The following is a 25952-nucleotide window of genomic DNA, read 5'->3' as shown; positions in this document are numbered from 1 at the left end:
TCACTATATACAATAGGATCACATTCTTTCCCCTCTGTTCTTAATTAGTAGAGATTACAAGAAATGCCACGGGCAAGAGGAAGAAGCGTGTACATTCTGACAAGGTACTGGGGGAGACTTGAACACGCTTCAATTAAGATGTGTATTCTTTTTCTCCAGATGCCCGTGGGACTCTGCGCAACTCCAGTACAAATAAATGTACTGCCTTCCGACTCTCTTACAGAAGCAATTACCAGTGGGTGCAGAGATGAATGCGAGAGCAGAGGGGGTTGGAAAGAGACTTTAACAGGAAATACAGAACTTTAAAGCTTAATGGGACTTTTGAGAGCATCTTATTTTACCCATGTGGGAAGCCAGAGAGGTGAACTGACTTGCAGGAGTCTCACACATGGAATTGGCAGAGCTAAGATCAGTAAATGTAGCCCGCAGCTCTGTCCACCAAATTGGCTGCCAAGTCTTGATGCCATTCAGAAGAAACAGTAAAACGCTGAGCCAACACCCTTTTTTCCTCTGTGGCCTCATGTTTTGCATATTTATCATCTCTTAATATGCTAAAATTGATGGTGGCGGTGGTGAGAGCTAGAGGTCTTGATTGAGTTACTGCCTCTTGTTAAGAAGATAAAAAGCTTTTCTGGAGTGGAAAGAGGATATTTCTCATGACAAGCGATTCACAGTACAAAAATTCAAGGTCAAAGAACCATGTGTGGCAAATCCAGAGGGGCACAAGCATTACTTCTGTGCCCAGAAGATGGCACAGATAACCTAGGGTTTCAAGCTGAGACACCAACAAAGAGTACACCACACAGATCAGGATGAAAAAGCTTACAGTACCTAGTGCTATGGCATGACGACACATCAAGCAAAACACCAATGCAATGATGTTCTGAAATAAAAATTTCTTCCCTGAGTTCAGAACTCCATGGCTCAAGTGTCATCTTTAAACTGTCAACATAAGTGTCTGAAGATCAGCCTCAAATCCATTACTCAGCCAGGGATATTTTGAGTAAAAGGGACCTCCAAATAGGACAAAAGCCATATAAAGGCAGAAAATAATCCTTAAGAGGCACTATATTTACTTTTACTTTATAAGAAATGTTCATCGTGCTCAGTTTAATGAGCAGCTTTTAATACAGGAAGATACACACATTCCATGGGTCATAAAGCCAAGGCTGCTGAAGTGGGTGATTTAGCGTTTCAGGGAAAAATATGAATTATATGAAGGTCAAGTCCCTTTTAAAAAGTATATTAGGAGGCATTACAAAAATAAGGAAGTGGTTATAAATCTGAATTCCAAGAATGGTAACTCCCTTGTATGGACAGAGCAAAACGTTAGGGCAGAACAATTACATTCCTATGATAACAGAAAAAACACACAAAGGCCAAAATCACAGTATTTAAAAAATGCATTAAAAAAATAATAATCAAATAAAAACAAATAAAAAATGAATTTCATTGAGATGCTCCATATTGAAATGAGTGTGGCTAAACCAGCAGCTACAACTCAAATTCCTCTGAAGTTTGGAGGGCAAATGGTAGGCTATGACTTTTTCAAACACAGAGGTTGTTGGCATACATCGAAAGAAGAAAGGAGAGGGGCTGTAAATTGGTCCCACAAAGGCAAATTGAAGTGAGCGGGGTGCTGCTCCCAAGCGTGAAGACTCAGAGCTGATTGTGCTAATGTAAAGAAATGACTTGGGTGACCAGTTTTATCATTTTACTTGTCTTCCAGGTGTGTGGCTTGCTTTTTCAATTCTTTTGTTTCTTGTTAGTGTCTAACACAGTTCTGTCCAAGAGAAATAAAATGCAAGCCACATCTCATATTTTCTGAGAGCCACGTTTAAAATGTAAAAAGTGGGACTTCCCCGGCGGTCCAGTGGTCAAGACTCTGCGCTTCCGATGCAGGGGACGCAGGTTCGATCCCTGGTCGGGGAACTAGTATCCTACATGCCGCACGGTGCAGCCAAAAAGAAACTAAAAAAAAACCCAAACAAATTTTTAAAAATGTAAAAAGAAATAGACAAAATGAATAATGTTTCATATAACCCAATATAACCAAAATATTATCATTTCAGCATGAAATCAACATGAAAACTATTAACAGGATATTGTACGTTCTTTTTTTTATACTAAGTCTTCAAAATTCTGTACATTTACAGTACATCTCAATTCCGATGCTACTTTATCAGAAATACTTGATGTGTATTTAGATTTCATGAAATTTACTCTTGAACAGGTAAATTCACAAACTTAAGTTGTTCCAAACTGAAAAGTTTCCAACATCTCAAATGAGTAACCATTTTTAAATTAAAAATAAAATTTTAAATTCCATTCCTTAGTCACCCTAGCCATGTTTCAAGTGGCTACAGGAGGGGACAACACAGGTCTCACACAAACATCCCTGTCCCACCCTCACAGGAATCATTTCTCTTTCCAACTTCCCATGGAATATAAAAGTTGGGCAATAAGCAAATGTCAGTCCATAGGGAGAAAAAAATAATTCCTTCATTATCCAAAACCATCATGAAATTCAGCTTATGGAGTACAGAAATGGAAGACATTTTTTAAAAAATAGATTTGATAGATGAGTTTATTACTGGGAACAAAATTAGAAAGTATTTGGAAAAGGGATCTGAATACCTTGAGCATTTTTAATCTTATTTAATCTTCACAATATCCTAGGAGGGAGGTACTTTGCTCATATTCCCCTTTTACCGAATACGAATCAGAGGCTCAGACAGGCTAGAGCTAGTAAGTGAAGCGCACAGAATCTGGGCTTAACTAATGAATGAAATTAACTCTTAGGAGATAACTTTATGGATTCTGTATACAAAACACTGTCCAGCCGGTCAAGTAATTCTGGATACTGATTCCCTTGTAGATTTTAGGAAACACAAAGCACACTGATGAAGTGTTTTGAAGTGTTCATCTACACAGCTCTCCATTTTTGTTCAAAGGGCCGTAAACTATCAATCCTTCACTTTCAGTGGTGATGCAACGTTCTCTCTCACAGGACAAAAGAATCTCTTGGGGTGAGTCCTAGTAATCAGCAGTTGCAAAGCTTTCTGGGTGGTTGTCACGTACAGTGAGGGTTGACAGCTACAGAGCCCGATTGGACCTCAAACTTGAGTTTGCACCAGAATTGCCTGGGGTCGGGGGCTTGGCTGGTCTCCACTCCCAGAATTTCTAGTAAGGTAGCCCCAAAATTTGCATCCCTAACAAGTTCCCCAGGAATGCTGATGCTGACGTCTAGGCATTGCACTTAAAGACTGACTGAACTATAAGAAAGAAAAATGCACTTAAATGAGGTAAAGAGAAGAACCACCACAAATTTTCTTAAGAACCTTGCTCTGTAGGGCAATTTACTAGGCTCGGGATCATATCAGCGGAGGGCCTAGAAGACAACCGCTGGAATCCGAGATGTGCTGGATGCCACAAGTTGTAGCCTCCTACTTTCAGAGCAGAAGATACCAAAATGCAGACCGAGGCCCCAGAGCTGCTTTATCCAGAAGCTACTGAGGCTTAAACCTCAGGGATCCCTCACTTGTATGGGTCCCTCGCAAGGCCTGGCAATATGCTCCCAGAGCATGTACGTATGTTTTTGTTTGTTTGTTGTCTTTGTAAAATTTGTAAAGTAAAATCTTTGGGTATTTTTTAAAAGGAGGACTCCCATATATTTTTGTATAAACCTCAGGCTCCACAAAACTTGGATCTGTCCTTGGAGGCCTCTTACCCTGTTCATATCTTCCAGATTTTTTTCTAGGAATAGAAAAACATTAAAAATTTTTAAACATCACAAATATGTTTAAGAACTTGCTTTTATCTCTCAATAATAATATACAAAACAGCTTTCATTAATAGATTCCTACAACATGTTTAATGGCTTTGTAATATGTACCCAAAATTGTACTCAGCCAATCTTTCTTTTTTTTTTTTTTTTATACTATAATGCTTAAGTGTTTTCTAGTTTAAGAGTATCACCATGGTGAATATCCTTAAGGCTAAATATTTTTGCCCATCCTTATTTCCTAAGTATTACTCTAAGTGTTGATATGTACCATATGCATTTGCTTTTCGTTTGTTATAATTATAATGTAATATAATTTTTTAACTTGAATCTCTCTCTCCTTAATTTATTAAATGCACTTTCCCAGTTGCTACATAATTTTTTAAGCTTAGTATTTTTAAGAATTCTAGAACATTCCTCTCTGTGGGTGTAACATAATTTATTTGCCTACTCCAAAATATGGGTTACTCTCCATTTTTTATTAATGTAAATAACACGACAAAAAAAAATTCCACGTTTTAGATTCTTTTCTTCACATAGCTTCCCTTAAGTGGGCCAAAAATTATAAGTGGCTAACCCAATAGATTATTCATAAAACAGCTTTATGGTAGAGAAATGAAATGTGTGAACAGGGCTCACAATGGGCTTGAAAATATCAAAGCCTCGAAGATAAGCAGCATTCACCACCATTATACCTGGAGCCATGAACTGAGACCTGTGTCTGTCTTGAGGGCTTACTTGACTACTCTAGAGAATTCCTCCCCAGCGAGGAGCAAGTTGTCCAGACTCTTTCTGACAAACTTTGGCTAAATGACTCAGAAATGTATAAAAAAATTGAACAATAATGCTATTATGGGTTTCCTTTAAATGAGGTTGGCACAGCTGCCCCATCATAACCTGTTTTGTTTCTGGTATCGAGTGGCCGTGTTCTTAATCAATAATAGTCAGGCTCTCTCATGACCAAAGAGACAAAGTCAGTAAGCTGGGTCTAAATTTAGATAATTTTTGCCCACAGGACACAAGCTAATTAGCCTACACCAGGTCCAAGTTCACGACTGGTCTTGCTGATGTGGTTCTCTAACCACTTCAGCTAATGAGCTACAGACACCAAATAATTTCACAGCCTGGATACAAAACCAAGGTAGGTTGTACATTACAAGCCAGGCCCTCTGATGACGCTTGTTAAAGTCACATAACACAGCCAGAGGTGGCCAAGAGGACATTCAGACCACTCTAAAGGAAACCCACCCAGGAAACCCCTCGGCCCTTCTGTTTCCACCCATGACATGGGGAGAGCAGTAAATATTGAGCAAAGAAGGGCCGGAGGAATGAGGGGGTGACACTGAACTGCCAGTGTTTCCCTGCCGCTCTCAGCATTCATTCATTCATCACACTCCCTGGAGCAGGAAGCTGGGCTGGATGCTGCAGACAGAGCAAGGAAAACCATCTCATCCTGCCTACCTTGACCCAGCTGCCTCCTGTCACCCAAACGCATCAGTTCACTGCAGGGTAAGGGTAAAGGTGGCTTTCCAAATGCACTGGAAAAGGCAGGCGTCTACAGTACCAGAGTCCCTTGACTGCAAGACTTACTTGCCGAACACTCACCAGAACTTACCAAACAACCCATCTTCCAGCTATTCACAGGGCACGGCTGATGCCCTAAGACCTGTCCCAGTGCCACATCCACCACTCAGGGGACAGCTATGTCCCGAACAGTCACAAACACAGCCAGGCCAGTCTAAGTGCTGCCCTTTGTTATTTTAAAAACAGAAAGCTGTACAAACATTACTTAAGTCTCAGGTCCCAATGCGCATTTTAGGTCCTCCTTTCCACTGCTGGATCCTTCCAGAAAACAGGTCTAACTGCTTTGCTTTCCATATTCTCCACCAACCTCTTATCTCTGGCACCAAAGTCAAACCGGATCAGTGTGAATCTGGCTAGTGGGCTTCACCAAAACATGTTCTGGTCATAGTTTATCCATAATTATCATCAGTCAGTTGCCACTGGACAATGGAAAGAAGAATTTGAAATTCCAGGCCTCTACTTAGCTGGCTGGAATCATATTTTGCATCTCTGACAGCAAACACCCGTGCACAGCAGCCATCACAGACTGGGGGAGGCGTGGCTTCAGGGGCCAGAGTCCCCAGGCACAAGTCCAGGTTCCTGCTTTGCCTCTGTGCTTTGGACAAGTGTTATGTTGAATTGTGTCCTCCCGTAATTCATACGTTCAAGTCCTAACCCCCAGTACCTTATTTAGAAATAGGGTGGCGGCAGAGGTGATTAGCTAAGATCAAGTCATTCTGAAGAAAGGTCGGCCCCTAATCCAGTAATACTGCTGTCCGTATGAAAAGGGGAAATTTGAACAGAGACCCACACACAGAGAACGCATGTGAAGGTGAAGGTAGAAATCTGGGAGATGCATGTATAAACCAAGAAAACGCCAAAGACTGCCAGCAAACCACCAGAAGCGAGGAGGTGGGGCAGGGAACAGATTCTCCCTCCCAGCCCTCCAACTTGCTGACACATTGATCTCGGACTCCCATACTCCAGAATACGAAAGGATACATTTCTGTTGTTTAAACCACTCCACTTAGACCACTTTGTTAGCAAACTAACGCAGCAAGTTAACTACGCCACAGTATTCTCATCTGTAAGATGGGGATAAGAAGGGTACTCCTCTAACAGAGAGAATAAACAGATTACAATTTGGTGTTTAGAATAATGCCTGGCAGAGAAGTGCACTTGAAGGTTAATATTCTAATCAAGAAGATTCTCACTCTTTTTTTTAACCTCTTGAAGTTTCCTAATGTCTCTTCCCACCAAGTTGCTTAGTAAAAGGTGAGTGTGATAACAGCCCACGCCAGATTTCTCGGGAGATGCGGGAGCTCTCTCGCTTGGCTGGGTGCCCAGGCCAGGGTGTGGCCTTTGTGGAGCAACAGGAATCTCGATTTCCTCCCTGCTCTTCATCCCACACCCACTCAAGGCACCTCATTCTTTCCCACCCCACGGCGGCCACCACCTGAGCCTCGGCCCTAGTCCTGGCCCTTTCCTCCAGTTAGTCTCTCAAAACCCCCGAATCATCCTAGTGCCCCAAGCGCGATCATCTTCAAACCTCAATTCTTCCGTTTTACCCACATCACCCACCCCCAGCTTCCGATGCTGTGCAGAAGTCCGTCCCTCCCACCTAACTTGATAACTTTGTGCATCTCCCTCTTCTGTTGGTCTCTCCTCACCCCCACCTGACTCTGGACGTTCCCTCACCAGTACTGGTTTCCTCTGTTAATCCTAACCTACAGGTCAAGAAGGCCCAGCCTGAAATTCACCTTTTCAATGAAGCCCTCCCTAAACTCCTATAGTATTTATCACCTGGATGCCTGATTTTGTTTTGAATGACACAAGCCTTGTGCTGCTGTACCTGTTTCATGCATGTCAAGCACAGTATCTCAACTAGACAATAAACGTAGAGTCCATTCACTCATCACACACTACTAAAGACCTACTAATGTGAGGCACCAGGCAAGGCATCGGGGTAATGGGTATCATTAGTTACCATTTATCAAGAATGTACCGTGTGCCAGATTTTATCCTAATCCTCACGATGACGCTGGAAGGTGCTGGCATCACCCTGGTTTACAGGTGAGAAAGCCAAAGATGAGAGATTATGTAACTTGTCCAGTATTGCACAGATAGTAATAGATAAAACTGGGACAAGACAGAGAAACAGGGCTGAGAAATAGTATAATGGGTCAGCTGTAACCAGACCCCAAAGAATGTGGATTAAGGCATTGCCCATTTGGAAGGATGTCAATAATTATCACATACAGGCATACGTCAGAGATATTATGGGCTCAGTTCCAGACCTGCAAATAAAGCAAATGTTGCAATAAAGCGAAGCCGAGAACTTTTTGCTTTCCCAGTACATATAAGTCATGTTTACACTATACTGTAGTCTATTAAGTATATGATAGCATTATGTCTAAAAAAACAATGTATATAACAACGAAACAAATATAACAATAATGAAAAAGTTTGAAATATTGTTGAGAAATGCCAAAATGTGACAAAGAGACACAGAGTGAGCAAATGCTGTTGGGAAAATGGTGCCAATAGACTTGCTCGACACAGCGTTACCACAAACCTTCAATCTTTAAAAAATGCAATAACTGCAAAGCACAATAAAACAAGGTATGCCTGTATATGATATATATATAATATGACAATGCCATATATACATACATGTATGTGTGTGTGTGTGTATATATATATATATATGAAATAACCATTGACATCCTTCCAAATGGGCAATGACTTAATTCATTCTTTGCAGTCTATATCCGTATCTGAAGACAGAGCTGTACACTACATTCATTAATGACTTAGATTAAATAGGCATGCCCCTGCTAAGTTTGTGGATGACTCAGTATGATTACGATGAGTCAGAAATTAATGCAATTATCAGAGCAACAGATTTATTGAACAAATTTAACTAAGAAAATAAAATTTAACTGGGATAAACATAGTGTCCTGCATTTGGGTTCAAATATCCAACAGTGCAAGCACACAAAGAGAATGACAGGGCTTTGCAAGCAACAGTGGAAGAAAAGAATCAACAGTTAACTGAGTATGGGGGCTTCCCTGGTGGTGCAGTGGTTAAGAATCCGCCTGCCAATGCAGGGGATATGGGTTCAAGCCCTGGTCCGGGAAGATCCCATACGTCTCAGAGCAACTAAGCACGTGAGCCACAACTACTGAGCCTACGCTCTAGAGCCCGCGAGGCACAACTACTGAGCCCGCGTGCTACAACTACTGAAGCCCGCATGCCTAGAGCCTGTGCTCCGCAACAAGAGAAGCCACCGCAATGAGAAGCCCCCGCACCGCAACGAAGAGTAGCCCCCGCTTGCAGCAACTAGACAAAGCCCGTGTGCAGCAATGAAGACCCAGTGCGGCCAAAAATAAACAAAATAAATTTTAAAAAAGCACAACAGTACACTGAGTATGATTGAAGAGGGGAATGTGGGTTAAAAAAAAATTAATATTATGTCAGGCTATAGTAATAAAGCTATATCTGGGAAATGGAAATGCCACTATTTCAAGTTCTTTTGCAACAAATCTAATGTTTTGCTCAGAATTCTAAGTCCCAATTTGAAAGTAAGTCAAACTGGTATATATGTTCAAATGAAATTGATATAATTAAGAGTCCTCATATTTCACAGTTTCATAGATTGCATGCTGACCGAATGAATGTATGCACTTTGGCGTAACCTAAAACTAAGTTTATAATGTATAATTGTAGGCTGACATCACTCCCAAACTTTTCTGTGAAGGTGTGGGATCAGGTCGCCACAGTTCCCATCCATGTAGGCAATCCCAAAATGATGACCGTAAATGGTATACTTAACACAAGCCCTGTTAATCCCACTTCTTATCAAACCCAACATATTCCTGGACTAAAAGGAGAAGCTTGATTGATAACCTAATCTCACCAGCTGGCAACACTCAGGAGCAGTTTCCATTTCAAACGTGGAAAAGGCGTTTAACTTCACGTGAACAGCACGTCCACCAACAGAACAATGGGAAATCGGGCAAATGGCAACCAGTGTTCACTTCTGGGGTAAAAGTAATCAAAACATAGAACATCTCGGCTTCCCCGGTGGCACAGTGCTTGAGAGTCCGCCTGCCGATGCAGGGGACACGGGTTCGTGCCCCAGTCCGGGAAGGTCCCACATGCCGGGGAGCGGCTGGGCCCGTGAGCCATGGCCACTGAGCCTGCGCGTCAAAAAACCATAGAACATCTGGCACACCTTTATCACCTAACTCTTTCAGCTGAGACTCACTGTGGAAATTGCCTGTGGCCATGTGTATTTGTTTCCCAGGGCTGCCACCCTAAAGTACCACTAACTGGCTTAAAACAACAGAAATGTATTGTCTCACAGTTCTGGCAGCTAGATGCTCAAGATCAATGTGTTAGCAGGGTTGGTTCCTTCGAGGGCTGTGAGGGTGAATCTGCCCCACACCTCTCTCCTCTCTTCTGGTGGTTTGAGGACAATCCTTGGTGTTTCCTTGGCCTATAGGTGCATCACCCGGGTCTCTGCCTTCATCTTCCCGTGGTGTTCTTCTCCCTGTGTCTCTTCATATGGTCTTTCCTCTGCACAGGTCTGCGTCCAAGTTTCCACTTTTCATAAGGACACCAGTCATATTGGATTAGGGCTCACCCTAATGACCTCATTCTAACTTGATTACCTCTACAAAGACTCAACTTCCAAATAAGGTCACATGCTGAGGTCGTAGGGGCTAGGACTTCAGTATATCTTTTGCGGAATGGGTAGCAACTCAACCCGTAACACTGAGTTAATCTTCTCCAGGACCCATTCCTCCCGCCCCTTGAGGTTTAGCTGATTTCGTGGCTGCCATCTAGAGAGTGTCTTCCCGCTTCCCTTACAGCTAGGCAGGGGCATGTGACTAAGCTCCAATCAGTTCCACGCAAGGGAACAATGATTTGTGCACTTTCAGGGTTACATCGTTTAAAAAAGGAAGATGCTTGGGGTTCATCCTCCCTCTTTCTGGTTCCGTAAGACGTGAAAGCAGAATTACAATGCAAGACCTAAGTCATTTAAAAGTTTCTAGTTGCCACATTAGATAAGAAGGAACGGGTGGAGTGAATTTTAAATTTATTTAGTCCATCATGTCCAGAATATTAGCACTTCAATGTGTAACTATAAAAAATTATTGATAAGGTATTTTACATTCTTCATTTGGTACTAAGTGTTTGAAACGCGTGTGTATTTCACACTTAGGGAACATCTCAGTTTGGACTAGCCACATTTCAAATGCACAAGAGTCACGTGTGGCAACTGGCTACTGCAATGCGGTGCAGCTCTGGAGGGCAGCAGAAGGACACTGTAAAAGAACCTGGGCCCCTGGATGAGCCCATGCAGCAGACCTGTCCTGCTGGCTCTGGAGTGCTTGAAACCTTTACTTAAGGAAACAGTTCTACCTTATTCAATTCCAGGGTATTTTGTCACCACAGCTCACCCCATACCATAATAAATACGTTCTCTGGGGTCTCACTGAAGGACCCTGCAGCTTCTCAGTTATGAAACATCCCTTCAAAGAATGGATACCGGCTCCCATGGGGGAAAAAAAAACCCTCCAAAACTGTAGCCCAAGTTCGAAAGATTACCAAGGAAACATTCTCAGCATTGAGAGATACATTTCAAAATAAACCCGTCCCAGGAGAACATGTCGTTCCTCAGACTTTTTGTTCTTTTCCCCACATTATAAATCTCTACACTTCCTGGTCAGTCAGCCCACTGGACAGCCCAGGAGGAAGGAGGGAGGGAGAGACCGTATCATTCAGCCTCCTGAGAAAACCAAAACTGAGATCCTTCAGGCAGTGCTTTACAAAAAGTGAAAATATTTTCACGTGATAACATCTAATAATTAGATAACCAAGTCAATCAGAACACACTGACTTTCCTAGTTTAAAAGGAGGTGGGGACTCAAAAGGAAAGTCAAGACTTGTCACTAATGTCATCGGGTTTTTTTAATATTTATTTTTATTTTTTTATTTATGTTTTTGGCTACATCGGGTCTTAGTTATGGCATGTGGGATCTTAGTTCCCTGACCAGGGATGGAACCCGAGTCCCTTGCGCTGGAAGGCGGATTCTTAACCACTGGACCACTGGAGAAGTCCCAGTAATGTCATCTTTATAGATACTGGGCCTTCGACTCATGCTAACACCTGCTGCCATAGAAATGAAAATAACCACCCCTTACAGCAAAGATCTGTGGATAGAAACACAACTGAAGATCTCCACGGAATGAATTCAGAAGCAATTCCTATTTCACTCCAAAGGAAAAGCTACATACAAGAATTTATCAAGCAAAAAACATCGAGGTCAGCAATAGTTCGAAATGATTACATAATTAATTCAGAATAAAGAGATACTAGGTAATAACCTAGATGATTCACCGCTTATGTAGACGATCAGATTTCTCAAAGTTTAGGGGCCGGGTTCTGAGTTTCATATTGGTCTCCAGCTGCAGCTGGAATGGTATCAGGTTTAACCAAGAATTCCTGCAATTATGGTCTGGGGTAACTATTTGGGTTGGCCAAAAAGTTTGTTCGGGTTTTTTCCATAACATCTCACGGAAAAGCCCAAATGAACTTTTTGGCCAACACAACAGAATGAGGCTGTGGTCCAGTTAGCCAGCAATAGGGCTCCATACAGAATTAGAATTAGTTTTCTTAACTGCAGCAGAAGAGAAGAAAGTAGCAGCATCTGTCCTCTCTTGCTTTAAAAGTTCAGTCTGAAGTGCATTTGCCTCTCAGGAAGCAACCCAAGGATTTGCCACTGTGGAGAGCACTGGTAATAATAAAGTCATTCTATGGGTCTTTATTGCTTAGGGCAAGAGAGCAGAATTCACTTCCTGCAGTTTGCAGCTTTTGAACTTAGGAAAGGGAATGCCCTGTGCCAACAAGTGTGTACAGCTGTTGCCAGTACAAGCTTTGGCATCACGATAAACCGGGGTTCAGATCTCTCTGCCATTTATCGAATGTGCGACTTTGTCCAAGTTACTTAACTTTCCTCAACCTTAACTTCTCCCTCTGTAAATTGCTATTACAGTAATGGTCTTTACTGGAGACAGTTTTGTAAGCATTACACGTAAAGGGTTTGCTACAGTGCCTGGCACACAGTAAGCATTCAATCAATGAGACCTCTTCTCCTAATTTCTGTTGCAGTAGGTCAGCGATCAATACGTGTTTACTCTTTTTTTTTTTTTTTTTGCAGTACGCAGGCCTCTCACTGTTGTAGCCTCTCCTGCTGCGGAGCACAGGCTCCGGACGCACAGGCTCAGCGGCCATGGCTCACGGGCCCAGCCACTCCGCGGCATGTGGGATCTTCCCGGACCGGGGCACGAGCCCGTGTCCCCTGCATCGGCAGGCGGACTCTCAACCACTGCGCCACCAGGGAAGCCCAATACGTGTTTACTCTTGTGATTAAACTTATGTGTTTACCCTTGTGATTAATATTATGTATTAGGCACTGACACCCACTAAAAAAATATGATACTCTAGCCTCACTCTATTAGACACTGAAAATAGTCCAAAGATGAAGAAACTGTGGAGCTAAGATTTATGAGCACGCATGCTCAGTGGGGGAGTGCCAGGGCCCCTGAGAAACTGCTCTAGATAGAAAAGGATGGAGGTATGTTTTGGGTTGAACTGTGTGCCCCATCCTGACACACACCCTGCAAAATTGGTAAGTTGGAGTCTTGAGTACCTCAGAATATGGCCTGATCTGGAGATGGGGTCTTTACAAAGATAATCAAATCAAAATGACATCATCAGGGTGGGCCCTAATCCAATATGACTGGTGTCCTTATAAAAAAAGGAAAATTTGAAGAGAGATAGACACACACAGAGAGATCACCATGTGAAGATGCAGGCAGAGATCAGGGTGACGCATCTCCAAGCCAATGACTGCATACCACCAGACAAAGCTGGGAGAGGCATGGATCCCATTCACTGTCACAGCCCTCACGAGGAAGCAGCCCTGCCAACACCTTGATCTCAAACTTCTAGTCCCCAGAACCATGAGACAATACACTATGGCTGTTTAAGCCACTCAATGTGTGTTTACGGCAGCCCTAGGAAACTTATACAAGGTGAAATGAGGCAGCAAGCAGATTCCCCACTTAAGACGGGCTGACAAGACCTGGAGAAACTATGTAGCCTGACACGAACCTGACCAAATTCTCTGCAGAAGTTTCCGAGAGCCTCAGACCTCCATCTCAAAAGGTCACCTCCGATGTATTTTTAAATTATGTCGATGAAAACAAAGAGGCTTAGCTTTACAATAGGTTTGGCCAAGGCTCCTCCGTCAATAGGCTCGGATTTTAAATACTCTCATTATTTTTTGCATGTATGGCAGGGGAGGGAGTCTTGGGCATCTGTAAAAACTTATCATAGGGCTTCCCTGGTGGTGCAGTGGTTGAGAGTCCGCCTGCCGATGCAGGGGACACGGGTTCGTGCCCCGGTCCGGGAGGATCCCACATGCCGCAGGGCGGCTGGGCCCGTGAGCCATGGCCGCTGAGCCTGCGAGTACAGAGCCTGTGCTCCACAACGGGAGAGGCCACAGCAGTGAGAGGCCCGCGTACTGCAAAAAAAAAAACAAAAACAACTTATCATACATGACGAAAAACTCCTTGAAAAAATACCTTGGCAGAGGTGTCGATTATTGACCTTCATGAGAGCTATTCTCTCAACAGGCAACAAATTCAAACTCCTGTCCGAGCAGGATGTGTCTGGTTCCTCAAGGTTCACGGGGTATGTGCATTCTTTGGCTGAAAGCTGCAGTCCTTAGTAGCTGCTACAGAAAGAAATACCATCAATTTAACCTCTCGTGGAGCCAGCCATTTTCAACTGGCTGCCTTTATTTTTTGTTTGTTTCCCTAAATGGAACGTCCACTGCTTCCTTATTATAATGGAAAACAGAATTGGGAACAAATCTTTCATGAAATTAAACACACACCCACAGAGTAAACTCTGAAGGCCTCGATCATGTTTGAGAGGCAGTTCTCAAGATTTGTTACAAAGATCTTTCAGCCCCTTTTCCCATCCCTCAGCCTCCACCCATTTCACTCAAGGCACTAAAAATTGGCATTTACAAAGAAATTCCAGAAGCCTGAGCATTTTATTAGCACAGGGAAATCCCAACCTTCCTGGCCTCATTTCTCATGATGACAGCTCATTTTTCCATGTGGAACCACGTACTAGTTGCTGCAAATATTTAAAGAGGTAAAGAAGCTACTTTCAAACTAGTCATAAAAGAAATAAATAACGAGGATTTAGTACTCTGTGCTTACTTTATAAGCGTAAAAAGTCAAGTACATCCATTTTTAAAACTAGAATGAAAAATTTATAGTGTTCTTGCTAAAAGACTCAGAGCCATGCCATGGGCACTTTCCTGGGCTCCTGAAGCCTCACCGTTCTGCATAGCAAGGGCAATTTTTGGAAACTGAGTCTACCCACTGTGCTTCACGGCCGGCTCCCCTGCATTACCCTTTCCTCTGCTCCTCTCCTAACCATCGTTCCAAATCCTATGCATCCCTGAGGCCTGGAAGAAGCTTCACCTCCATAAAGCTCCCCCCAATTTTCCCATTTCCAGTGATTTACCCTTCTCTGAAAATCTATAGCATTTATCATCCAGGTCTCACAATTCAACAAGTGGTTATATTATCCTGGAGATCCTTTTAATATCTATATTATACATGATCTGTATTTTGCCTTAGTTATTTCCTGTGTGTAGCTTTTCTCCTCCCACCTCGGCTTATGAGCTTCTTCAAGACAAGAACCATCCCTCACATTTCTCCCATATCCTTTCCAGTATCTAACCCAAGTTCAAGGATGCCCAAAATCAAGTTAGCAATGGGAACTGGAAAATGTCATCCACGTTAGGATTTCTTTGGCCTCTGTGGATTATCTGCAGGCTCACAATCATGTTTAGGGATGAAAGCAAGGAGACAAGGACAGGATCTAACCACAGCCCAGGGAATCGGGCCCATTCCCCTAGGTCACACACATAAACCCACCCTTGACTTAGCAGCTGTCTGAGTCAAGGGTTCCAGAAAGGACACTCGGAGGAAATCTCCACCCGCATGATGGGCTTGGTGCAGCACGATGACCTTCAGGCCATCCACGGGGGGCTCCTTTGGGCCACACTTGTCCTTCCTCACTCCTGGGATTTGCTCTCAATGGCCACAAACTCATCTGGCTGCAGACCTCCCAGACACAGGCTGGCTGAAACATGATCACGCCCGTGGGTCACCTGCCTTCCCTTTATGAGAACATGAACATGATCTGCTGTCCCCCTTCTTCCTACCCCCCAGAAACACAAAGGGGCCTTTCTTTCCCATTCTCCTTTCAGCCTCACACAAAGACAAGCAGGAATATTTGATGGCCGAGGGTTTAAGGTTGTTTACGGTTGTTCTTTGAGAGAGACCACTCACTTCAGGTAAAGGAGATTATAGTTTGGCTCATTGAACTGAATATAAACAGTTTAAGACTTGTTTTTCTTGTAATAAGTGGTACATGTGGGCGCATACACGTACACCAAAAAAGGCAAACCCCAAGGCACCCGGTGAAAAGCAAAACTCCCTCCCGCACCCACTCCTAGCTCTGAATCCCTCCTCAGAGGCAGCAAGTGTTAGCAGATTATTCCACCCTCCAGACCACATACACCTTTCAGCCTACTTTTTTCATCGTGGATTTCTTTCTTGAAAACCCTAATTATACTCTGGACTCATGGTTTACTTTTAATTAGCAATTAAATTAGCAATTTTAAAATAATTTTCAATTTTTAAAATATTCAAGGTCAGTAAACTATTTCCCACAGGAAATAAAGTTGGCACCAACAAAAATATGACTTTGCCGTTTTCCCTATTTGACTATTTTAAATTTCAGACACAAATAAGAATTCCCAATGGTCACGCAGAATAACAGAATTGAGAGAACTCTAGTTGTTTCTTTCGTGTCACAAGCACTCGGGTATCGGTCTCATCTCAAATCCACTGCTTAAACGGAGAAATACGTGTTGTAAGAGAGAGGAGGCCCTCACTGCCCAGGCTTGAGCTCTGAAGACCCCTCACGATACCCAAGCAGGAGGCAGGAACCCTCCCGAGGAAAGCTTGTAGTGAGTCTGAACCTGTCTGCCAACCACAGCGCTGAAGTCCTCTGAACTACATCGTGGGTTCCTGATTAAGAAAGAGGAAGAAAGATTTACCAAGCATCTCCTGAGTGCCAGGCCTAAGATGTGTGCCTTACAGACATCAGCATATTTTAACCTTCACAACAACTTCGTGAGGCTAATATTATTTTCTCCGCTTTTCAGGTGAGAAACCTGGGGGTTCAGGGAAGGGTAGAGACTTGCCCAAGGCCACGGACCTCGGTCCAAAGTCACTTTTCCAAGCTACTGCCTGGACTGCTCTGTTTCATAAAATCAAACCTCCATCCAAATTTCCTCTTTCAGGAAACCTGGGCTCTGGAACCAGGCTACTTTGGCACAGAAACTGGCTATACAACTTTGAGCTAGAAGAACCCAGGCCCAGGCAAGGGACTGGAGCTCCCTGGGTCTCAGTTTCTTCATCTGGAAAATGAGCCTGACAATAATACCTACCACATCAGGTCTGTGGCAAGATTAAATGAAGTTCACGTAATGAGCCTGGCATAGTGCCTGACATATAGTAAATACTTCACAACGGTTAGCTCTTCAAGCTGGGGTTTGGAACGGTTTTCTTTTTTGCTTTTATTCCCTCCATCTCACAGTACAGTGATGGCGCTCTGGGAAGCAATCTGGGATGAAACTGGGGAGCCATCTGAAATTGTCTGGCCCCATAATACCAATTTCTTTTGCTCTCCTCCCCCAAGCGTGCTCCTCTAACGTTTTTCCCCTTTGTCCTAACTGCCAAAACCACAGCCTTTCTGCGGCCAAATCCCAGACGCTTTTAATAATGTTATTACTGTGACTTTTTTCCCGAAATCATGGAAATATTTCAGTTTTTATTTAAAAAAACTAGATTCCAGCAACACCCTCTCTAAGGCCACCAGTTTTTAATTTTTAAACCAAAAGTGTACGCTATCATTTCCCCCTGCCCCTGTTCATATATCATGGAATTCTAGACTGATTCAATTTTGCTAAAACAATCTCAACTTGTGCAAATGGAAGCTGCCCAAATTCCCTTGGAATGGAAAAGGTATTTGTTAACCTGGTCAGGGAATGTACAAACCCGCATCTGCTCGACTGGGCAACATTTTCCATTTAATTGCCTTTCCCTTCTTCACTGAAAGTCCAATGAGGTCTGCAGGTTGTAGCGTCATTGGGCCAGCAAATGAGGAGGTTGGAGGGGGTTTCTCTGGGGATTGGCAGGGACAAGGAGTTAAGGAAGTCAGATGACCAAGGCTCTCACTCGGGCCAAAGGCTAGGTGGACGACTTCAGCCAAGTCTCTTCACATTCTCTGAGCTGTAGTTCACTTACCTGAAGAATGAGAAGGTGAGGCCCACTTTTTCCTGAAAACCCTTTCTAGCTCTAACTTCCTTTCAGCACGACAAGATTCTGCAATCATCCCACAGGCATCTCATCTGCTCTGGGCCTTATCAGGGCAGTAAGTTACATGTCATGATGCAGCCTCAGGAGATAAGCTTCAGCAAAAAGGAGGTGTGTGTGGGTGTGCGTGTGTGCGTGTGTGTGGGTGTGATGTTAGCCATAAAAGACACAGCCTCCACTTATTGCAAAAATGTGGCTGCACCAAGCTATCATATAATTCATGGCATAGAAATAAAATCCAGGTTCACCTTTAACTACCTAATGCAAAACGACAGCCAAGCAAACCCAGTAGGAGGGTGACATCTCACACCCTTCCATGAATTTCCCCCATTCAACCATTTCTGCTCCAAGCATCTGGAGTACAGCTAGTACAAGACTGGAACCTCAGCAGCGTTTATAAGGTGACCTTTTGTTACAATAGCATCACATATAATCCCGCTGCTATGTTGTCTTTCTCCATTTTCTCCTCTGGGAGACTTTGTCTCGTAATTCTGACATCATAACTGGTTCCTCCAATCCAGTCTTTTATGATGAATAACAAATGAGGGAGAACCCCAGGAATGCTGGGAGAATAAAGGTGCAGACAGCAATAGATATCGCTGTTTCACCACAAGAGCCTAACAGAATTTAAAAGTTTTCTAAATGCCAAGACGAACCTTGCTAACACGTAATTCCTAACCACTTTCACGAGACTAGCTTCCTCTAAGAATGACATTCTGAATCAGATCTGGGGGGACTTTAACGATGCTGAGGCATTTGACTGATCCTTTTTGTTAAGGTGTTTAATTTCAGCCAGTATAAGGACTGGTAGGCTGTTTTAAGGACTTTAGCTTTTATTCCAAGTGAGATGCAGAGCCCGTAGGTGGAGGGGGGAGGGTTTGAGCAGTAATCTCATTAGAATTTTCAAAGGAATACTCTGGCACTCTATCGAGAATCAAGGGGAGGAAAAAAGATGTTTAATTTGACTGTTCCTTTCTGTCCAAGGCACAGATGCCAGGAGTAAAAAAAAAAAAAAAAAAGTCATTTTTGGAAACTATACACACATAGAGCAAGGAACCTAGAACACGCCGTTCACAAAAGCACCCTGAGCTGGGCCCCAGAGTGCTTCTGGCTTCTGTAGTTGATTAACCCAGCACCTTATCAAGGTATGAGGGAGGGTGTTGCTGCAGCCCCAGGAACGTGGGGGGAACAGCCAGACTACTTACGTCACTCTTCCTGAACTTGGCTTTCAAGCTCTTCATGTTTAGTCCATTCAGCCTTCCAGAGCTCTAGAGGAGACTTTCAGCACCTAACCAGAGGAAGAAAAGAAGAAATTAAGTATCTAGGTTCCCAAACAAACACTATAGATACTCCCTCCTGAATGGATTAGGACTTCGGGCCATGGGTAGGCGACTGGGGTCGAGTCAGGAAGGTGGTCAGGGTGAAGGGCTGGGAAGTGGTAAAGAACATACGTTATTCCCGTTCATGGTACTACCTGGAACCTTCTGACATTTTCAAGTTAACCGAAACTTGAAATTTTATCCCAACTTCCCATTCAAAGTAGAAAAAGCTTAAGTAACTGCTGACCTGTCACTGCACAAAATACAGTATCCGTGTGCCTAACTCACTCCTCTCCACACCCTTCACATTATAGTTATACCCTCAACCTCCTCTGGAAGGGTCACCGTAGTGAAGCATGATAGGGAAAACAGCTCATATTCCAGATGCCATTCATTCCCTATTTATTTTTCTCAGTGTGGCTTCTTTCCTTCCCCCTCCTAGATGCACAGAGCAATGAGTGAAAAATGCAAGAAACAACAAAACCTCCCTCACTGAATATGTCATTCCTCAGGAAGCCACTCAAAACAGTGGAAGACTCCCCCCAGGTCATCGTGGGACCCAGTGATTCAGAGCCAGAGCTGGAGTTTTAAGAAACCACCTCATTTAGGAGGGGTCTGTGGTCCCTTCAGAAAGTGAAGGTAATTTTTGGAATGACAGTATATATGTACTTTTTTTAAGAGAAGAAAGTTGCTATATTCATCAGATTCTGCAAGGGGGTTGTCACCATCCAAAAGGTAAGACTATTGATCTAGTCTAAGACCCTCATTTTCCAGAGGTCGAGACAGAGCCTCCTGAGAGAAGTGAAGAAAACCTGTGTGCATTCCCAAAACCTCTGTATGATAAAAGTCAAAACCAGACCCCAAAGTCAGACTGATGGTTGAATGCCTTTTCCGCTGTCCTATGGCTTTAAAACTAAAACCCAACAGTAAATTCCTGTGCTAAAATATGGTACGAACTTGATCTTTTCCATCTTTAAACCTGGAAAATGTACAGTGTGGAACCCTCCCGTTCAGGTCAAAAAGGCCCGAAAAATCTTTGTGCAAGTTCCCATCACCTAGTAAGTGCTCCGGAAATGTAACTTCAAGCCTCAGTTGACAAAGTGAGAACGGGGGACATCAACAGTCCTGTCCATCTGAGGACTAAGGAAGGGTGGTCGGATGTTGACCACAGTTGACCATCATTTTTCAAAAGCCTTTCAAGGTCGTCATGTTTCTCCACCATCCTTATCATTCTGGACTAAACCGATTTGAGGAAATAGAGCAGGGGAAATGCAAGCAACTGAAAGGCTGGACTCATCCCTCCTCAGGTCTTCATCGCCACCTCCAGAAGTGGTCCAGCAGCTCCCTGGCTTCTAATTTGTTTACTTTCATTACTGCGGCTGCCCTTAAGCAGGGCCCTTGGGCGAATGGTACCAAAACCCGGTCATCATAAAGCACCTCAATGACATTAATCTGGAGGCCACACCATTAGGCAGCCTCCCTGTGGTCCCTTTCAATCTTCCCAGCCTCAGCAGGGGTGACAGAATGTGTGTTGCCTTGGAAACCACACACACTGTAATTACACCTTGTTAACTGCCACGTATTTAACCACAGAAGGCTGGGCTGGGACCTGGACAGCAAAGTACAAACTCCCAGACAGTGTTTCTGGAAGCTGGCCCCCTCCTTAATCTGAATCAGAAGGACCTGGGGACAGTTTGCTAAATGCAAAAGTCAATGGAAATTGAATCTCAGGACCAGGGCCCAGGAACCTCCTTGGTTGAATATTTACTTGGCATACAAGTTTGAGAACCTAGAAATAAGGTACATGAAACAGGAACTATCCTTATCAAAGTTGAGCTGGTTTATAAAACAGCCCTTCTTCATGTCAAAGCAAACCACCTTTGATGAATTCAAGTAGAAATAATGACAATCAGATGTTCCCAACCTGTCACTGGCTCATGGTTCTCCATCAAATGTAGCTAGAAAATGGAAATCGCCCTTTCAGTTCAATTCCTTCCACCCTCTGGGAGAGGTGCTAATAACCAAGAAAAGAGGCCAAATCCATGCAGCAGGAAAAGAAGCAAAGAGAAACCCAGGCTTAGATAATCCACAAACTGTGTAGCCCACCAAGGTGGAACCACCCAAAGCATTCCTTCAGGCAAGAACGCAATGTCTTAGGCAACGAAGTTGGGTCGGATTTTTGTTTGAGGTCACGTTGGGGTGGGGGTGGGGGGGTGTTCGTGGGTGTGGTGCCAGTTTTTTTGGGTGTTTGTCTTTGTGTCCGCTGCCCCCCAACCCACCCCCAGCATGGCAGTGAGAAGTATGCAAACGAACAATTAAGAGGATTAAGTAAATAAAGCAAGTAATTCCAAAAATTCCCAGGGGGAGGTATTAGCTGTGAAGTGAATGTTTTCCTGGAATCAAGGCTCTGGGTGTGTGAGAGCTGGGTCCAAGAGTATAACTCCAGGACGACAGAGATAGGGGTCAAGGGTAAAGAAGTTCTGGAAACCCACAGAATAGTAACTTCAGAAACAAGAACTGTAGCTGGGGGTAATTCAAGTTAGTAACAGATCACAGCTTTCCCGGTATTGGTAAAAGAACCTAACCCCTGGAAGCCAGGACTAGGGAGAAGTCACCTGCCCCTGAAATGATGCTGGGCTCCCTCTGCCTCAATACCTCTTCCTCTTCCCCAAGAGGACCCAGGAGTCAATGAGTGACTTGCCTTCCTTGGGTCAGCTGGAATCTTACAGCTCTAATTCCCAAATTCAAACTTCCAAAAGCCAGACTGATAAAGTGACATCTATCAATCTAGCCAGGCTACACTAATAGCAGTCCTTGGAAAAGTCACTTAATCAAGACGCTTAGATCAAAAGAGCTGCAGTGAAGACAAATGAATTGCACGGAGTCTCATTTGAATGGTTCAAAAAGGGGATGAAAGGTTTCACGTATATGGGAAAGGGTGTTTGAATCACATTCTTTCTCCCCTTTCAAGCATGTCTACCCACGGAGCAGAAATGTTAGTCAGTTTGCTCCCTGCGCAAACCCAGAATAAGTCACTGAAACACAGCTTCGTCCCCCGTCATCATGTGATGTCACTCCATCGCGGAGGATGGAGTAGGGCAGAGATGCACAAACGTGCTGCCCTCTCATCTGGAATACTAGATCCAACAAACAGGGTTTGTTAAGCCATTTTCCCTTTAAAAATAATGTAACTCTCAATCAAAGCTTAACATGAGCTACCTTATCTGATATAATTCTAGCCTGAATCAAAAAAGCTTGATATTAGCCTATAGGGCTACAGTATGAACTAATAAGTTAGACTTCTTTGAGTACTAAAAACGACTTATAATAGGGCTTCCCTGGTGGCGCAGTGGTTGAGAGTCCGCCTGCCGATGCAGGGGACGCGGGTTCGTGCCCCGGTCCGGGCAGATCCCACGTGCCGCGGAGTGGCTGGGCCCGTGAGCCACGGCCGCTGAGCCTGCGCGTCCGGAGCATGACTTATAATTGATAGAGTTTCATTTTGGGGTGATAAAAATGTTCTACATTTACTGCCATGATAGCTGTACAACCTGTGAACGTACCAAAAGCCATTCAACTGTATAATTCAAATGGGCAAACTGAGGAGGATGCGACTGAACAAAGCTGTCGTTTTTTTAAAAGTTTAATAATCTCCATTACCTCTCCGATCCTTAGGGTTAAAAAAATTCCAGGTTAGAAACGTCTGGACTGACTGAAAATGATCTTCGAAGGAACAAAGGCTAACAAGCAGTGCCCTTAGTGCTAACATGTGGTTGCTGGCCCAGCCGCTCCGCGGCACGTGGGACCTTGCCGGACCGGGGCACGAACCCGCGTCCCCTGCATCGGCAGTCGGACTCCCAACCACTGCGCCACCAGGGAAGCCCTAGATTCTCTTTATTTAGCCATTTCTCTACCATAAGCCACCCCCAGCTGAAACGGTTAGAAAAAAACGCTCCTGTCCTCTATCTTCCAACCACTCCTTCTCCCACCCGCCCCCGCTTCCACCCGGACATATGACGCAAAGATTATTTCATAAGACAACGCTGGCAATTATGTCAGTGCATAAGGGTCCCCCTGGAGCCCCAGCCAGGTATTTGGATTCTGTAATCAGAGGTGAGGCTCAGAAATCTGTAATTTTTCTTTTTTTTAAACTTGCCGGGTGATTTGGATGCTCAATTAGATTGGGAACCACTGTTCTAGACTCAGTGGTACCATACCTATAATTGACACCTTCATTAAAGATAATCTAGAGATATTGTATGAGTAGATATAATAGACCCACGTTTTCGAGCACTGACTGAACCTTTCAAAATATTGTGTGGGGTGAGAGGGGAGCCCTCTACACTAAAATCTAGGAGAGAAACTAGGAGGTTACCCATGGCCACTAAGAAACGATATGAACTCGCAAAGGCAGATGGTAGTGGTACCCACATGTACATTTTCCTGAATCACAGGAATGTATTAGCATCCAAGATGCCATACCCCCAGGATTCAAGGGCAGTGGTTTAAAACAATTCCCTGTGAATCACCACAGCATTAGAGGTGAAAAAAACATCAGACTTAAAATCCAAAGCACTGAAGAGAATACTGAACCAATGCCAGAAACTAAAATTAAAATACTTCTCTCCTTGCCAGCATCTACTACCTATTCTCCCTCAAGTACCTGTTTTCTCAATCATCTCTCTCCCACAAACATGGAATTTGAACCAAAAGCTATAAATGCTCAATGCTCTCAATCTGGCAAGACAAACACTATAAAAAGTAACTCCCCAAGGAGCAGCTTGGATGGCATGACAGGCTCTCTCGTCAGGGACATCTTTATCTGGAGAGACCTTTCACAGCATCAGAGAAGTCTTCACCATAGGGGTAGGGTCTAAGTGGCTATAAAGGAAACTCAGGATTTGGGCAAGCTGATGAGAAAAGGGCACCTTGTCAGGCCCTTCCCACAAGATCGGGTACACCCATCTGAGGTTTCCCAGGCAAGGGTCAGATACCTGTCCAAGCTCTGCCCTCAGTCCTAGAAGCTTCTCTCAGAAGGCTGTGTAGGTATGGTGGGAATCATTGCAAAGTTCTCTCCAAAGATCCTCCCCCAATCTCCACACACCCTGACCCTTTTAGACCTTGGATGTGAGCGAGGGGTTCAAGGGCCCCAATACCAATTTTTGACAAATCTGAAAATGTACATCTCAGGCTGTTTACGTTGGAATGGAGGATTTTCAGGGTAGAGTTTTCATTTTGCTTATTACTCGGGTGCTAGCTGTTGGCATAAAATCGGTAAGTGTTTCCTGAAGGAATGTGTAGGACAAAGATACGGGTCAGGTGCCTGGGTAACCTTTAGACTTTGCCATTGACCTCAGCAAGGCTCTCTTTGGTCCCAAATGGACTGGGTTAACTGTACTGGGGTTTGAGTAAACTCCGTGATCAGTTTTCACATCTACATGTGAAAACATTAAGAAGTTAAAAACAAAGCAACCAACCAAAACCACCACCTCATTTGGCCTATGAATCTTACCAGGCTGGCCCTCCTTTCCCCTCCTGCCTGCCTCTCCTCTTTCCTGGCTGTGCTTCTCCTGCAGCATCTCCCTAACCACATGCTGAGCTCAGCCAAGGGAGCTGACCATTTCAGTAATGGAATGTAAGAGTCAACAGAGAGCAAGGACCATCCACTAGAATCCTGGGGGCAAGCGCTTAGGACAGAGATTTTATCAGCCTGATACAAAGCAGGCCAAGGACTCCCCCAAATCTACATGCCTGGTCTATTATTACTGCATGAGATTCTACCACTTCCAGTCAGGGAGCTTCTCAACAAGGAAAAAGTCCATCCTGGCCACGCCCACGTCTTCACCACTAACAGCAGGACTCTCTGCGAGGTCCACACTCAGCAGAAGTTCACTGAGGCTGAGAGAAAGGATGAGCGACCAAGCACCGAGTGTCAAATTGCAAGCACAAAGATAGAACAGACATATCATTCCAAAGTAAGCGGCCAGTCCAGCACGCATATTTTCAAAGGATTTAGCTGAAAACTGGTTAACAGGACTCTCAAACCTTCACTCACGTCCGGAGTTTAAAAGGATCAGAGCACGTGGAGAATGGGGGCGGATCTTTCTTCAGAGAGAACTATGCAATGATTCCCATCACGCCTACTCAACCTCATGAGAAAGGCCTACAGGACCCCTTGGAGAGACTGGACAGGGGTCTGATCCTTGCCTAGAAAACCTAAAAGGTGGGAGAGAAACTGGCCTAAGCTGTGAGGATGGGAAAAAGAAGGAGCGGCGGCTGCTGGGCTGTGATCAGCGTGAACGCTGGAGTTTATCTGAGCACAGATGTACGCCTCCTGTAGACCAGATGTAGACAATTCACGAGAGACGGTAGCAAGCTGTCCTGGATCCTGTCTAACACAGTGGATTAGAGGGTGAAGAGAGCAGGAGAAACTGATTCCCAGATAGAGAAGCAACAAAGCAGAGGTGAGTACATCACCTGCATAGAGGGAATCAGGGGGCCCCCAGTGATGGTCCAGGAGTGGAACAAGGAAGGGGAGAGGGATCTCCAAAGCCCTCCTCTACAGGTTTGCTAGGGCTGCCATAACAAAGTATCACGATCTGGTGGCTTACGCAAGAGAAGTCTATATCCTCACAGTTCTGGAGGCCAGAAGTCCAAAATCAGGGTAACAGCGAGGCTGATTTTGATTTTACTCTGAAGCCTCGCTCCCTCATTGTGGGTGGTTTTCTTCTCCCACTGTTTTCAC

At 44.1% G+C, this 25952-nt stretch overlaps 1 protein-coding gene across 1 annotated transcript in view; it reads right to left on the bottom strand.

The window, feature by feature from the left end:
- Nucleotides 1-25952, bottom strand: part of RAI14 (retinoic acid induced 14) — a 143838-nt gene that overhangs the window by 95769 nt on the left and 22117 nt on the right. The window contains exon 2 of the mRNA XM_024754663.1: nucleotides 19097-19179. Within this exon, the coding sequence (XP_024610431.1) occupies nucleotides 19097-19132 (36 nt within the window). The 5' untranslated portion in view covers nucleotides 19133-19179. The remainder of the gene's footprint in view (nucleotides 1-19096; nucleotides 19180-25952) is intronic.

Source organism: Neophocaena asiaeorientalis, unplaced genomic scaffold, assembly GCF_003031525.2.
Source record: "Neophocaena asiaeorientalis asiaeorientalis breed wild unplaced genomic scaffold, Neophocaena_asiaeorientalis_V1.1 scaffold229, whole genome shotgun sequence".
Classification (NCBI taxonomy): Eukaryota; Metazoa; Chordata; class Mammalia; order Artiodactyla; family Phocoenidae; genus Neophocaena; species Neophocaena asiaeorientalis.
The sequence above is the reverse complement of the archived record's forward strand: the minus strand, read 5'-3'. Positions and strand labels throughout refer to the sequence as shown.